The 14,202-nt window shown below is 39.9% G+C and overlaps 1 protein-coding gene across 1 annotated transcript in view; it reads left to right on the top strand.

The window, feature by feature from the left end:
- The window catches only part of KIT (KIT proto-oncogene, receptor tyrosine kinase), a 57,873-nt gene extending 43,671 nt beyond the window's left edge, over window positions 1-14,202 (top strand). Inside the window, exons 14-21 of the mRNA XM_071743520.1 lie at window positions 747-897; window positions 2,699-2,787; window positions 3,098-3,225; window positions 6,329-6,451; window positions 9,108-9,219; window positions 9,318-9,417; window positions 10,063-10,168; window positions 11,343-14,202. Of these exons, the coding sequence (XP_071599621.1) occupies window positions 747-897; window positions 2,699-2,787; window positions 3,098-3,225; window positions 6,329-6,451; window positions 9,108-9,219; window positions 9,318-9,417; window positions 10,063-10,168; window positions 11,343-11,468 (935 nt within the window). The 3' untranslated portion in view covers window positions 11,469-14,202. The remainder of the gene's footprint in view (window positions 1-746; window positions 898-2,698; window positions 2,788-3,097; window positions 3,226-6,328; window positions 6,452-9,107; window positions 9,220-9,317; window positions 9,418-10,062; window positions 10,169-11,342) is intronic.

Raw genomic sequence — 14,202 nt, 5'->3', positions numbered from 1 at the left:
TAGAATTAGAATCATAGAATCGTTTAGGTTGGAAAAGACCTTTAAGATCATTGTGTCCAAGCACAGATGAAACAGCACGCAGCATAATTACATATTCAAGGGCTAGAGCTGGAGTCATTCACTCAGAAAACATATATTTGATCTACAAACATCCGTGCTGGAGGTGACTTGACTCTCCTTTCCGATTTCATTTTAATATTCTAAGACCTTGTGCAATGTAGTTTTCTGTCGTGGCAGGCTGTTCTGATTGAATGATTTTTCCTATTATACTGCAGAATATAACACTCTACATCATTTCCAAAACATTACTGAAAGAGTGTGAAGCTCTTCTGTAAACAGAAGTGAATCAAAAGGATTTATGTTTGAAGCTTGAATTACTCTAACGTTCAGAACAAATAACTTCCTTCAGGAAGTGAGCAAAATCAAACAGATGTGTCTGGCCAGAAACATTATCACATGAAGAAAGAACAAGACTTATTTGTTTAATTTTTGTTAAATGCAATGCTTTTGAGATGGGTGGGGGAAATTAGCTGGGAGCAACACAGCTTCAGCTGGACAGTAGTTGGTTATCTATGAAAAGGAAGATGCTGGGTTACTTGTCTATAACTTTTCAAGTCTAGACAGTGCTAGGCAGTGTGATTTTTCATAGCCCAGCCTGTGTGCTTGGGTGAATGCTATCTTTATGTAAGGTTTTCTGCTTTAAAAACAATGCTCACCTGCTTTCTAAACCTCATGTACATCTACAGGTCCCACTCTGGTCATTACAGAATATTGCTGCTATGGTGATCTCTTAAATTTTCTGAGGCGGAAACGAGATTCATTTATTTGTCCAAAACATGAAGAACATACAGAAACAGCAGTTTATGAGAACCTTTTGAATCAGGCAGAGCCTGCGGCGTAAGTGTGACCTGCTGAATTTATTTATTTATTTTTTTTTTTTAAGATTGGGAAGATTTCAAAGTTTATTAGGGGCAAGATATATGGAGAAAGCTTTCATGCAGCAGGCTTTGAAGATTCTTTGCTGTTCAAGGAAACAATTTAAATAAAGAGACAAGTAGTACAGTGGGTGGCTTATTCTAACAGAGCACGATTGATTGTATACACTCTCTGTTTTACTTCTTTACCAAATTTCCTGTAGTTATTTCGTGCAACTCCTTGGCTCCAATCTTCATATCCCTTCATATATTCTGATTTATGTTTATCATTCCTGTTAAACATTGGCGGTGCTCATTTAGCACACTGAATTACAATTCCCTCAGTGTTGGGGTGTTAATACTCGGAGCTCTCTTAAGTTCTTGCTTTCAGAAATTACTTCTTACAAAATCAAAACAGTGCCTTACAGTATCAGAGGCAAGCTGCCATGGAGAGCTCACTAGATTTTGTGATGGCACAACCCATGTCACAGTTCTGACATTGCTCTTGTACTTTGATTTTTTCCAGTTACTTCATCTGTATATTTTTAACCTCTGTTTTAAATACAATCCCAGAGCTCTTTCCAAGTATGTTTCCAAGCAAATTTCTTCCTTAATCCTTCCCTTTGCAAAGTGGGGGAGACATAACAAAACCTAGGTGTTGTTTCAATACCTGTCCATTGTTTCTTTTAGTCCGTTTGTTGCCCCAGGGGCCCATTGCTTTGTGTTGGCAAACCAGGCAGATCCTTAGGAGGTGGTAAAGTCCTTTGTCCCAGCAAAACATGGTGCTGGTGAAGCTGTTTGTGCTGTGGGGACATATGGGTAGCTGGTGATGCTTCAGAGTGGTTTGGGCCACAAAGGTGATGAACACAAACCTGTGATTTGCCATTAGAAGTGTGCCCTCTGTTCAGTACAGGAATCTGACTGCTCAGCTCGTTTTGTAAACTGAGCTATTAGTGGCAGAGTATTTACCAATTTCTTGTGTTAGTATTTACTGTAAAGTTGCAGCTGCTAAATGCACCAAATATGTTTGTGGTGGTGACTCGAGCTATTGGTGATCTCATTGTTCCTTTCCATGTTAGCTCTGTGGCTGCATTTATTGTTCATAAACTCAACAGATATTTCAGGCTAAGGAAGAGCTATGTACATGAGTTCCAATGGCAGTGAAGTGAGAAATGCCAAAGTACATCCATCATTTCTAAAGGTGTATGACTGTATAATTATAAACCATATATTATGAAAAGCTGTACATTCGAATTACATATATAGCAATAAGAATACTTGAACTTAAAAAATGTAGCAGATGGCTGTCCTAAATCTGGGCTGATTCTTCAAAATACGTATGAGGCCCCTTTGGAACTTGGGAATCTCTGAATTTAACATTTTTTTTACCATTTGTCTTCTGCATTTCATTTACCACTTGAGCTGCTGAAATATTCTGGTAGAAATTGGCCTAAGCAGAAGGAAGCACTAGCAGGTGTTGGGAAGCATCTGGATGTTAACTTACAGGGAATGAAGTCTGTAATAAGCAGTATATGTATGAAAGGTTTTGTTTGCTTACCTGAGCCAAACTCCAGAATCTGAGATCTTTAGTTGGCTGTACTGACAAACCTGTCTTGCTGTACAGTCCTTTTCTCATCTTTATTACAGACCCATGAGTTTCCAATCTACTGATAGCTTGTAAAGCATTATATTCAGAAGGTTGCTGTGGCCTTGGCTTTTTGTCTGAGTGGTTTCTGTGGCCTTTTTCACTAAACGATGTTTCATTTCATCTGCTTCCTCTACAGTGATGTTGCCAATGAGTACATGGACATGAAACCAGGAGTGTCATATGCAGTCCCACCAAAAGCTGATAAAAAAAGACCAGTGAAGTCTGGTGAGTACAATAACAGGGAGTTCTGTTTCCTGGTAGGAGTGCGGAGGAGAGGGTTCCATAGATTGTTTTGTTGTACTTTCCTCTCATGGATGGGAAGATTTAAAACATTTGAATTGATATGAGAAGTTTTAGGAAAGACTGATTTGCTAAATTACAGTGTCTTGTTTTTTCCCCACCTGTAAATGGTGTATCAGGATTGTTCTTTTCTTTGGCAGTGAGGTACTTATGGCTCTAGTGGCTCTAGTCTGATACTTATTAAAATCGATACTTTGGGTCCATTCAAAAGCTGCTATTTTTTATTATTGCACAGGATCCTACACAGATCAGGATGTTAACCTTTCTATGGTGGAAGATGATGAACTTGCTCTAGATGTTGAAGATCTGCTAAGCTTTTCTTACCAGGTGGCAAAGGGCATGAGCTTCCTTGCCTCCAAAAATGTAAGTGAAGAATTTGTCAGAGCTGAACAGAACCAGTAGATTTCTGATTTCCTTTGACTTTCAGTGTTTTAATGTGATCAGTGTGGTGAAATGCTGAAATATTTCCATGTTCTTTTCAATAAGCACTACCAACTGACCTGCTCCTTCTCATACCTGAAGATTTGCTTAATGCTGGAGTTCTACACTGTGTTCATTAGCTAAAAGCTGTGGTTTATATCCCATAAAACAAAATATAGGGTGCACAACAGCCAACATGAAGCAATGCTACTGTGTGTCCACAGTTCAGGCTATTAGAATCAGAGTCCTTGTTCATGAAGATAAACTAGCCATAAAAATATCAAGACAGGAGACAGAGGAGAGGAACTGCAATGAAGTTTGATGCACCATAGACTCCACAGATTGATAATGTCATGTGCTGGGAGACAGCAGGTGCAGCCTAACCCTGTGTGGCTTGGGTGGTGCCTCTTATTGGTTTGATTTTTAGCCCTTCATTTCCTGGGGTGTCCAGATAGTTATGTGAGAACTGATGGCTCTGGAGAAACTGAAACCCATAGGAACAATGAGGAGTTAATTCTTCAAAGTTTTCTAGTGTATGAGGGTTAAATAGAGTTAATGAAAGAACTGGAAACCTAACGTGGATTTCTTCAAAAATAATTAAATCTTGAGAATTTAGGATTTAGTGGCACTGCTGGAGAGTTTACAAACTGAAGAACAGTATGAAGGCAGCTTCAAAACTATTTATTTGCATGAGTTCTAAACAGTGATCCACTTGCTACCTCTCTTATGAAGAGCACACCCTTATACAGAGGAGTTATCACATCATCCTCTTCTTTTTTTAGCAGGATGGCTTCGTGTACAGGGTATGCCTTGGTTTTTAATCCTCTGGTAAGATAAAATCAGCTTAGAGACCCACAGATGGTCTTTGTTGGCTACTCTGAGCATAATAGACATTTCTTCAGGTTTCATAGGAGGGGTATTGCATAGCAGAAAGGGATTCATAGTGAACAGAAGTATTAAGCTCAGCATAATCATGATCTTCTTATGTTTTTGATAGGGCTGTACAGGTGTACCTTGACTAAAGCATAAAATTAAACATGCAATTTAAGGTACAGCAATTTAAGGAAAATAAGGTAGTGCTGAGATCCTGTGTTAATAGTGGGAAATGTAGCTATAATTGTGCTCCAAAGGAAATCCGTGTTAATGCATTCTCTTGCACTTGTCTTTTCCCCCACTGCCCCTCCTTCCAAACCTTTTAGTTTATTTTTTGTCTATCAACAGCTTCAGAACAGGCCTGACAGGCAAACACAGTGTATTACAGATTTTAATGATTTTCACCAGGCTTCTGCATTTTTCACTATGCAGGACATGCAATGCTCAGCACAAATGTTCTGTATTTCTTATTTTGTTACAGAATAGCCCCAGATTCCTATGCATCATTCCTGGTGACTGTTTTCTTTATAGTCTTTCCACTGATACAAACAGGCACCATGGTGATGAGCAGCAAAGGCAGCAGCAAGGAATGTGACACCGCCTCACCATGAGGTCGGGAAGGAATGTGCACTATTGCTTTGGCAGTGCAGAATTAATGGCTTGATCACAGAATGAATTTGCACTGTGCCAACACATTCCTGTGCTTTGTCCTCTTTGGATGTTGTGTACCTACGGGCTCTTAGCTCCAGCTAGTAAAGGCAGAGTAGTGTGAGCTGATGGGTAAGGTGTTTCAGGTTGCCTGGTGCTCCTGGGGAGGGAGGGCCCGTGCAGACCAGCAGTGCAAAGTTCCAGCTGCTCTGCTGCAACTTGTTTGTGTATCAAGGCTCAGAGGCATAAAAGTGCCTCTGTGTGGGAGTCGGGATAGGAGCTGGTCCTGAGGGAATAATTCCCTTATTTATCACATGGGGCCTTAATCACAAGACAGGGCTTCCTCCAATGAACAAAGTTTTTATTCAATGCACACTTCCCTGTTGCTGGAGTAATGATGCAGAGACATAGTGGATGCTTGCTGCTCCTTCACTTTACAGCCTCACTGCATTAATGTGCAAGTGCAGAGTGAGGAATATGTTGGACTGGGAGGTGAGGGACAGTCCCCTGACACCCTAATCATCATTAAAAATAGTTCCTTGTGTTAGCATGCAAAATAGACAGGGATTGTATTGACTATGCAACCTCCAGTTATTTTCTGAGTTTGGTCTGCATAATTCTTAATATTTTAAGTCATTTATTGTTTTGAATTCCTGAACTTGTGTATTTCAAGGAAAAAAGAAAAATCGGACAAGTATTTTTTTGACAGCTTTGTCCTGCATAGTGCATGCCATCAGTAAAGCAAGAGCCTAGTGCTGTCCTTTCTAGACAGAAAAATAGATCATTTTGTTAGAGAACTGTCTCCATTCTGTAACAAACACTCCACAGTTGCATACAAAGAAAACAGGACTGCTGGGAAACTCAGGCACCCTTCTGGAGCTGCACTTACAAACACATGCATAGTTCTCAAGTGATAAGTGGAATATAAGCTAGTTACATCTCTGGAAGTGTGGCTGTTCATTGAAAGTTACTGGCATGTGAGAATTTCCTGAGTATTTCTGAAATAGTGTTCAGTTTCCAGACTCCTGTGCTTAAAGTTATTACCATATTTTTCCATTTTCAGCTTTTCAGCACTTTCCCCTCAACCACAATAGTTACTTAATAAAAGGTTGGAATTATTTTAGAAACAAACCACGTATTCCCTTATTTGTCCTGCATTAGGAAACAGGCCGGTGACTTTTTTATATATATATATATATATATACAAAATCAGGGGAAAAAGACATTAAACTTTGAACTGCAGACATGAAACACTAGAAAATTCAAAGTGACTGCAAGTGGTCTTTTCTAAATAAATGCATAGGCAACCTTAACCATATGGATCAGAGTCATGGTAGTAAAGAAACTACACCAGAATGTTTAATCATCTGAGTAAGCTTATTAACACAGAGCTTCATTATGACTTTCAGCTTGCCATAAAATGCATAATGCATTAAGTTATATAGCTAAGTAAACATGTAACCAAGCAACGGCCTATTAAGAATATTATAAAATAGCTTTGTTTGTTTGTCTGTTTGTTATTTAGTGCATTCACAGGGATCTGGCTGCAAGAAACATTCTTCTTACTCATGGTCGAATAACAAAAATCTGTGACTTTGGCCTGGCAAGAGACATAAGGAATGACTCAAATTATGTGGTAAAAGGAAATGTAAGTATATATGATGCTTTATCCACCTGTTTTAAGTTAGGGGAATTCCTGTTGTCTTGACATGCAGAGAAAATTCTTTCTTAGCTAGAAAAAAATCTAGATTTGCCAATTTTGATGTATTTCTGTGTGTCAGGAACACTGAGAGTAACAATTCCTGACAAAACTCTTGGTATATACATGTTGTACTGAAAAGAAACATGCTCATATATTAATGTATGTTGTAGTGGAGCAGATGTTTTTTGGTACACCAATACAATTCCCAGTCTTTCTGCCATATTTGAATTCACTAGAAGTTACAGCTATGGGAGTCATTGCAAGTTTTGCCATCAAAATACTTGGGTAGGCCAAGCCTGAAGAGAATTATCCTGAAACTTTTTCTCAGGTGTTGCTATATTTGTCCATTACTGAAATAGTTTCTTTTTAAAAATCTAAATAGTTGGGAGAGTTGCATACTGTTCTTCTCTGTAAAGCATCATTCAGACAATGGAAGCTGGATTCTGAAGTATGAATTCATTGATGAGGGCATAATGGGAGGCAAAAAAGCTTTGGTTTTCTCTGATTCCATATACACAATTTGACCTTGTACGTGTAACAAATACAGCTTTAACTTGCAGCTGTTGTTCAGTCTCTGTAGCAAGGTTAGAACAAGACACTATTTTGATGAGAAAACTTCAAATCCTCCAGTGTAGCAGAGGTATCTACAAGTACCTCCTAGACCTCTGGAGGCACAGAAAGACACTTTGAAGTGATGCAGATTACCTTGGCAGCACTTGAAGTCCCCTTTAAAGTGCTAGTGCAGTAAAAGGAGTCCTACTACAAAAGAAAATTGAGCTTGTCTGTTGCTGAGTTGCAGAAAAAGTGTGCTAAAGTGTGCTAAAAAGTGCAGGTATTTCACACCTTAAACTGGTTTGCACTGCCTGGATTAGTGTTTTAACTCTGTGTCAGATATGTACATCAGAGCACACACGCTTTCACTAGCACTGTTTTTCAAAGGAGAGAAGATCCATATTCAGCAAGGCATCCCTCCTCCCCAGCTCCACTGAGTGCTCCACTGTCAACTGCTCAGCATTAGTTAGGGACTTGATAACACACAAACTGAAGCTTGCCCATCCTGTCTTGAGGCAAGTTGATGAGCAGAGAAAATCCCACACCTGGGCATTTCTCACCCAAGTTGATTGCCATGCTCAGTTAACCCCAGTCAGTCCATGGCACCCGAGGTATCTGAGGTATCTCTGCTGCCACTCAGCATTCCCTAGTGTCCCAGCTACCTACAGCATCCCTATTGTAGGCTACAGGAGAAACAGGTTCACTGGTTGTCCCCAAAACAAAAATTGGTTCCAGCCGTGGTGGGCCTAAAAGTTGACGTAAGGATACAGCAGGAGCAGAAATAATTCAGAAATGGCTGTCCTGGCAAAATACTGTGTGGCAATCAGTGTAAAGAAGAAAGCTGTTTTTAGGCTCAGGTTTAGGTCAGGAGCTGCTTGATCACTCATGACTCCTGGGAGTGGGAAGTGCAGACCAGCAGCTTAGGAGGGGAAGCTGGCACTAAGTAGTGAAGTTTCACATGTCCAGGCTGCCCTTTAAGTTTCCTGAGTTGCCTGACAATAACATGTAGGGTCTGAAAGGGTCAGAGGAGGATAGGCTGCAGCTGCTGGGGGAGAGGAAGCTGTGGCTGCAGGAGGCATCTGGTTGCATCTGACTTGATCTTAAAGAACATCAGTAGCTCCGGGGCATCTCTCCCTGTGGAGACACTGCTGGGAGGCAGCGTGGCTGACAGCAGCTGGGGGCTTCACCATAAACAGCTCTGGTTGCCTCTCTGGTGAGCCAGCCTGTAGCAAATGCTGCCTTTCTTCCACCTCATTGCTTTTCATTTCTATTTACTTCCTTTTCTGTCAGGTCTCCTTTCCTTACAAGACATCAAGGATCTTCTCTATACTATGGTTGAAATATATCTTTGGATGCATTGTTGCAAGACCACTTAGAAGGAAGAGATCTGGTTTCTTCCACAGCAGTACAGATGCTTAGGACAGAAGCCTGGCTGGCTCCTTCAGTCAGGCAAGGAAAAGGCAAAGCAGAGAAAAGAAGGGGAAAGCAAATCCAAAGGCTTTCTATGCCCTTCCCTGTGCTTTTTAGCATTCCCAAGGGGTGTCTGTCCCCACCCAAACTTACGAAAAATGTCAATATGTATTTCTTTTATGTGAATTTTCAAGTTTTTTCTGATACACTGAGAAGCTAAAGCAGGTTTTTTAACTGTTGGTCAAAGCCCTGAAGCCCTTGACAGTGTGAGTCTCATCTCATTGTGGCCAGTCCACACAAGGAGACTTGCATGGTTGTGTAAGGCACCATGCCATAGTTATAGGTACGATTTTTCTCTGAATTCATGCCATGCCTTGTAAACCAAACAGAAAGAATCACACCATATACCGAATATCAGAGTGCAAGGAAATCTGTGAGTTGGGTAGACCCACAGAAAGATGGATCAATAGCAGTTGGAGACACTAAAATGCTGAGATTTTCATTTCTTGTTGAATAATTCTATTTCTTGATTTAACAAGTGCCTAATGCATGTAAGAAGTAGAAAAAAGTGATTTTTATCTTGTAAATTTTGTATTTTCTTATGTCCACTGTCTGAATTTCTTTCCTTCCCTCTGGAAAGGCTCGTCTTCCGGTGAAGTGGATGGCACCTGAAAGTATTTTCAATTGTGTCTACACCTTTGAAAGTGATGTCTGGTCCTATGGGATATTGCTTTGGGAGCTCTTTTCTTTAGGTGAGCTCCTTTAAAATTTCTACTTCAGGGGATTTCTGTTTCATCTTTGGGTTTACTGCAAATGCAGAAATCATGTTGCTCATGTGTGCTCTCAACAGGAAGCAGCCCATATCCAGGGATGCCTGTGGACTCCAAGTTCTATAAAATGATTAAGGAGGGATACAGGATGTTCAGCCCTGAGTGTGCACCACCTGAAATGTAAGTGAGCAACCAGCACCTCCAATCATCAAACATCAGCAATGATGCAAAGGAAAGGAAGCTTCCACTCTTGCATTCTCATTGCACTGCCCCATCATCTTTTTTTTTAAGTTCTTTTCACATTTTTAAGTAATTCCTGTATTCTTAACCAGCAGAATACATGCCTGTGTTGTTACAAGCAATGATATACATTCACATCTTGTACCATCTGATCACTTTGTCATGACATCTACTCCATGTCAATAAATTATTGACAGATCACAGAACATAATTAAAGCACTTTTAATTACAATAAAGCAGTTAGTGGGATGTATCACCTGACTGTACAATATTATCATTTGTGCTGTACTTGCTGACAGTAAGAGGACTGGCTACTGATCTTCTTTATGAGCCTTTCCTAATTCAAAGTTTGGTAAATGGATTGGCACTTAGTAAGCTGTCAAAGAAAACTGTGTCCAGAGACTCCCACTAGTATGGAGTCCTTTGTTGTCACAGGTATTAGCAGTGTTACTTCTCATCTTAAAAGTCATTTAAAGAACGTAAACTGTGGAACTGGGTCACACTTTTCCTTCAAATAATAATGAAGGTGAGATAAGACCTCTAAGGATTTCCTTGTGTCCTCTAAGGATTTCAGTGTCTTTGCAGGTATGACATAATGAAGAGTTGCTGGGATGCTGACCCTTTACAGAGACCCACATTTAAACAAATTGTTCAGCTGATAGAGCAGCAGCTTTCAGATAATGCCCCCCGGGTAAGTTATGGATCATCAGTTATTTGGAATCAGCTGTTTCAAGCAAGACATTAGACTAGAGCTGTGAGAAGCAAAGGGCCTGGGTGCTTCATTAATTTTCCATTATTATTTATGTAGCTTTGCACTGTCAGTTTGGGTTGTAGGAATGATGTATGGATGACTCAGTTCTGCTTAGTTGTGCAATTAAACATAAGCTGTCTAAGTCCATACCCAAAACATGCCAGCTGTACAAGACTTTGCATGGTTGTTGTTTCTCACTCCAAACAGACCTGACACAACAATTTTGACATTACAAAATGCAGTGGTACTGCATAAATTATACTTACCTGAAACTATGAAAAGAAATATTAATCTAGGAAACATCTCAGAAGTGAAGTATATTTAACACTTATTAGAAAAGCTTTCTGGATGAAGTTGTTGAGCTTTCAGTGCTCTTCGCTCTTCTGCCTCTTTTGCCATGCTTCTGCTAGCCCCCTTTATATAACATTGAAGGTAAGTTGTGACAAACTCTATTCACTGCTCTTTTGGCCAGTCCCTAGTAAAAATTTTTTCTGAGAGCGTAACTGGACAGAACAGACCAAAGAAAAATTGTAGGCACATTATAAACTATATAAAATATATATAAATATATATTATTTTTCTCACAATAACATTGTGTGTTTGAAAAAAGTACGTTTATAATCTGGTTTTTAAATAAAGCTTCCTTTTACCTTCTGGATGCCTTGTTTGGGCACCAAGTACGTGGCTTCCTGACAATTTGAGAAAAGAGGAAACTGAAAACTGCTGGTGTTCGATTGCATCCTGTAGCATATTTTTGGCAGGTGCAGACATTAGTAAAACAAAAGCAAGAATGCAAAGGAAATATGAGTGAGGTTTCTAGGGGATTGCAGTAATAACCTGGGCTGTGTTTTTCAAGCTCAGTTGAAATTTGGCCTGCATTTGGAAGCTGCGGTGTTGTTAATAACTGAGGCTGAGGTTCTTAACTCTTTAAAAGAGCAAATAAGCCCAAGACCTTTTGAAACTCTCTTTAGATTTGCAAAGAAACACCTGAGCTGGAGCCCTTCCATGGCAGTGTGTAGTACAGTGTGAGAAAACGCTAGGAAAGGAGAGCTCTCTAAGTGTGCATGAAGGGAGTGTTCTGCAGAGCTTTGACACCTATCTTTGTCTTCTGCAGGTTTATGCAAACTTCTCAACTCCACCTTCCAGTCAGGGAAATGCTCCTGATCACTCAGTGAGGATCAACTCGGTGGGTAGCAGTGCTTCATCTACTCAGCCTCTCCTGGTACGTGAAGATGTTTGAGTAGCATCTGGAAGAAGAGGAGCCCAGATGTAGTAGCTGTTGGTATTGTGCAGGGGGTGAGAGAGGGATGACTTCAATAATTTCTCTTACTTTTACTCACTACTACCACTGTGTAGATGAAATGTTGTTGTAATGCTGTCCTTTACTACACATTGTTACACATAAACTTAATCTGCTGAGCACGGTTACATGCATCATTGCAATGTTAACTGAAGCTGTACATATTTTGCTATATTGTGTGTATTTGCAGTAGAGAGCCAGATCTGAAGGAAAAAAAACCACAAAAAACCAAAAAAAAAAAAAAAAAAAAAAAAAAGAAAAAAAAAGAGAACAAAATAAACCCTGAGCCAGAGTGTGGAAAAAGATGACTGCAGATCAAGCCAAATCTGCAGTGATCTTACTCTGGAAGATCTGCCTTTCTTACTCTGAAAGGCATACAGTAATTTTCTAGTTAATCCTGTTTTGCTGAATTTAAGAAATAAACGAATATGAAGCTAATGGCTTGGCAAACCCCTTTCAATTTCCAGCTTCCTGAGAGGCTTTCTCAGGCAGGTATCGTAGGTTAGCAAGGGTACTGGATGTACCTGGGCAAGGAAGGTGAAGGGACTGAAACCCTTCGAAAGTTGGTCTGCAGAGCAGCAAACCCTTCTGGTTTTGTCTGAAGTCCATGTTCTTCACCCAGTGTGCAGTAAGCTAATTGATACACTGAGCTGTGATATTTGTGTTTATTTCTAGTCTGCAGAGTGGGGTGCCAGGTATTTAATGTTAGCCAGTACAACTTTTGGGAGACAGGTAAGGTCTTATGTAGAAAATAGTTACAAAGGAAAATCACAACAAAATACATTAAGGATTTCCAGTGATTCATCTACAGCTCCTAACTCCTACTTGCACATCTAAGGTCATGTTTAAAACATTTAGGAAAGTTACAAGATTAGCATGCTCATCATTCACAAAGGGGTGTGATTTTTAGTATTAAAATCAGCTAAGCTAACTAGAGGTTATATTTTCATCCTCTGAGCTACCACTGAGTTCTTATTCATTCTTCATCAAATTTCCATCCTGTTACAGAGCCTGCTTCTAAACAAGTTACCCACAAAGTATGGTCTTGGGCATCTAACCATGGGGACCCTTGTTTCTCATTGCTATGGTTTCAAAATAGAGACCATCATAGCTACTCATTTTGTGAATCTTTAACTCTACTTACCAGTATCACCAAGAGCTCTGGGGCTTGAACCAGAGGAGGTGAGAAGGCTGTGGATCTTCATCTTTATTTTCCATCTGTTCTGTCAGCCTTGCAGACCCATCCTGAGGTTTCCATTAGTGTATCCACTGCTTCCCACTGGTCTGCTCCCCAACAGGGACAGAGCTGCCCATCACTGGGTCTCACCCCACCACAGAGCCTGAACCACTCCCCCTGCCTTGGGAGCCTGAGGGCTTCGATGCTTGTTTTGCTAATAGTTGTGTCCAAAAGTGTTCACCAAAGATAGTTGGGCCCTGCCAAGTTGGTCAGTATAGAGGAGGAGGGCTCCTTCCAGTAAACTGTGTGCCTGGAAGAGAGGCTGTTTAACGAGTCATCTTATCTGAGTGAAAACAGAGACAAAAAATTCTCTCCTGGGGGCCCTTTCTTTATCTTGTCCAGCCCAGGTGAATCTTTCCCACAGGCAGGCTTGGATAGTGCTAACTGGAAAGGACTATATTCCCCTGCCCCATGTCATTTCATCTTTCTGTAGCAGTCCAGGGGTCACAACAAAGAAGAACTTAACTGGGAAGTGCTAAATTTATAAATGGGATAAAAGAAAGAGAATCCTTTCAGTCGTGTTTGACAGACATGAGACTTTGGGGTCAGTATCAGCTGAGCGCAAGGTTGTTCTCAGTATCTTTCAACCCCTTCCTGTTGGAAGCACTGCTAGTTCTTTTCTTCTTTGTTTCTGGCCCCCAAAAGTTAGTAAAGGCGTTGGGAGAAGCATTTTTCAGAGGCAGAGTACTAGTTAAGTACCTCTTTATTTACAATGCACTTAAGCACTCTGTAACTTACACTTTACCAGGATTTTGGTTGAGTTTACATGCAATTTAAATGTATAACTAACTGCCCAAATGCAAAGTAATTGTAAATACACACATGGGTAGTATATTTTGGGTTATGTTGAATACCATGCCCCTTCTATGACTGTGCATTTGGTTTATAGTTACAGAAATCTGTCTTTCAGAGTTAAGTCAAAAGTTATCCATTTGCACTGAACTTACTTAGGCTTTTGCACCTTTCCAAAGTTATCCAGTTGTTTGGAGGCACTCTTATGCATACTTGTTGAGCGTTTTCAGTTTAATGCTATAAAAGCTCTTTTGTAATGTGTTGGCTTTCAGAGCAACTGTAGACAAATTAGTTGTTATAATTATAGATGTCTCGGTACTTTACGGACACTTAGCTGAGAGTTTGGGGTTTTTTTGTTTTTGAAATTTATATTTTTATAATTTGGGGATTTTTGAAACTTATTTTGCGATGGCTTGGTGTTTTGAATGGGTTTATGCATTGTTTTTGTAAATATGAAAATGTAGCAATAATGTCCTTTTGACTATTCTCAGTCCTCGAGTCTCAAAAATATTTTTATATATATATATATGCAAAAACTATATGTATAAATATGTAAGTGTTTGAAGTTTATGAAACACTTAAGGGTATGTTGCTCGGTTGTAGAATTGAAGTTCAGAAAAGTTCAAATAAATCTGTAAATATGTA

Source organism: Heliangelus exortis, chromosome 4 (genome assembly GCF_036169615.1).
Source record: "Heliangelus exortis chromosome 4, bHelExo1.hap1, whole genome shotgun sequence".
NCBI lineage: Eukaryota > Metazoa > Chordata > Aves > Apodiformes > Trochilidae > Heliangelus > Heliangelus exortis.
Note: the sequence above shows the minus strand (reverse complement) of the source record. Positions and strands in the feature narration are given on the sequence as shown.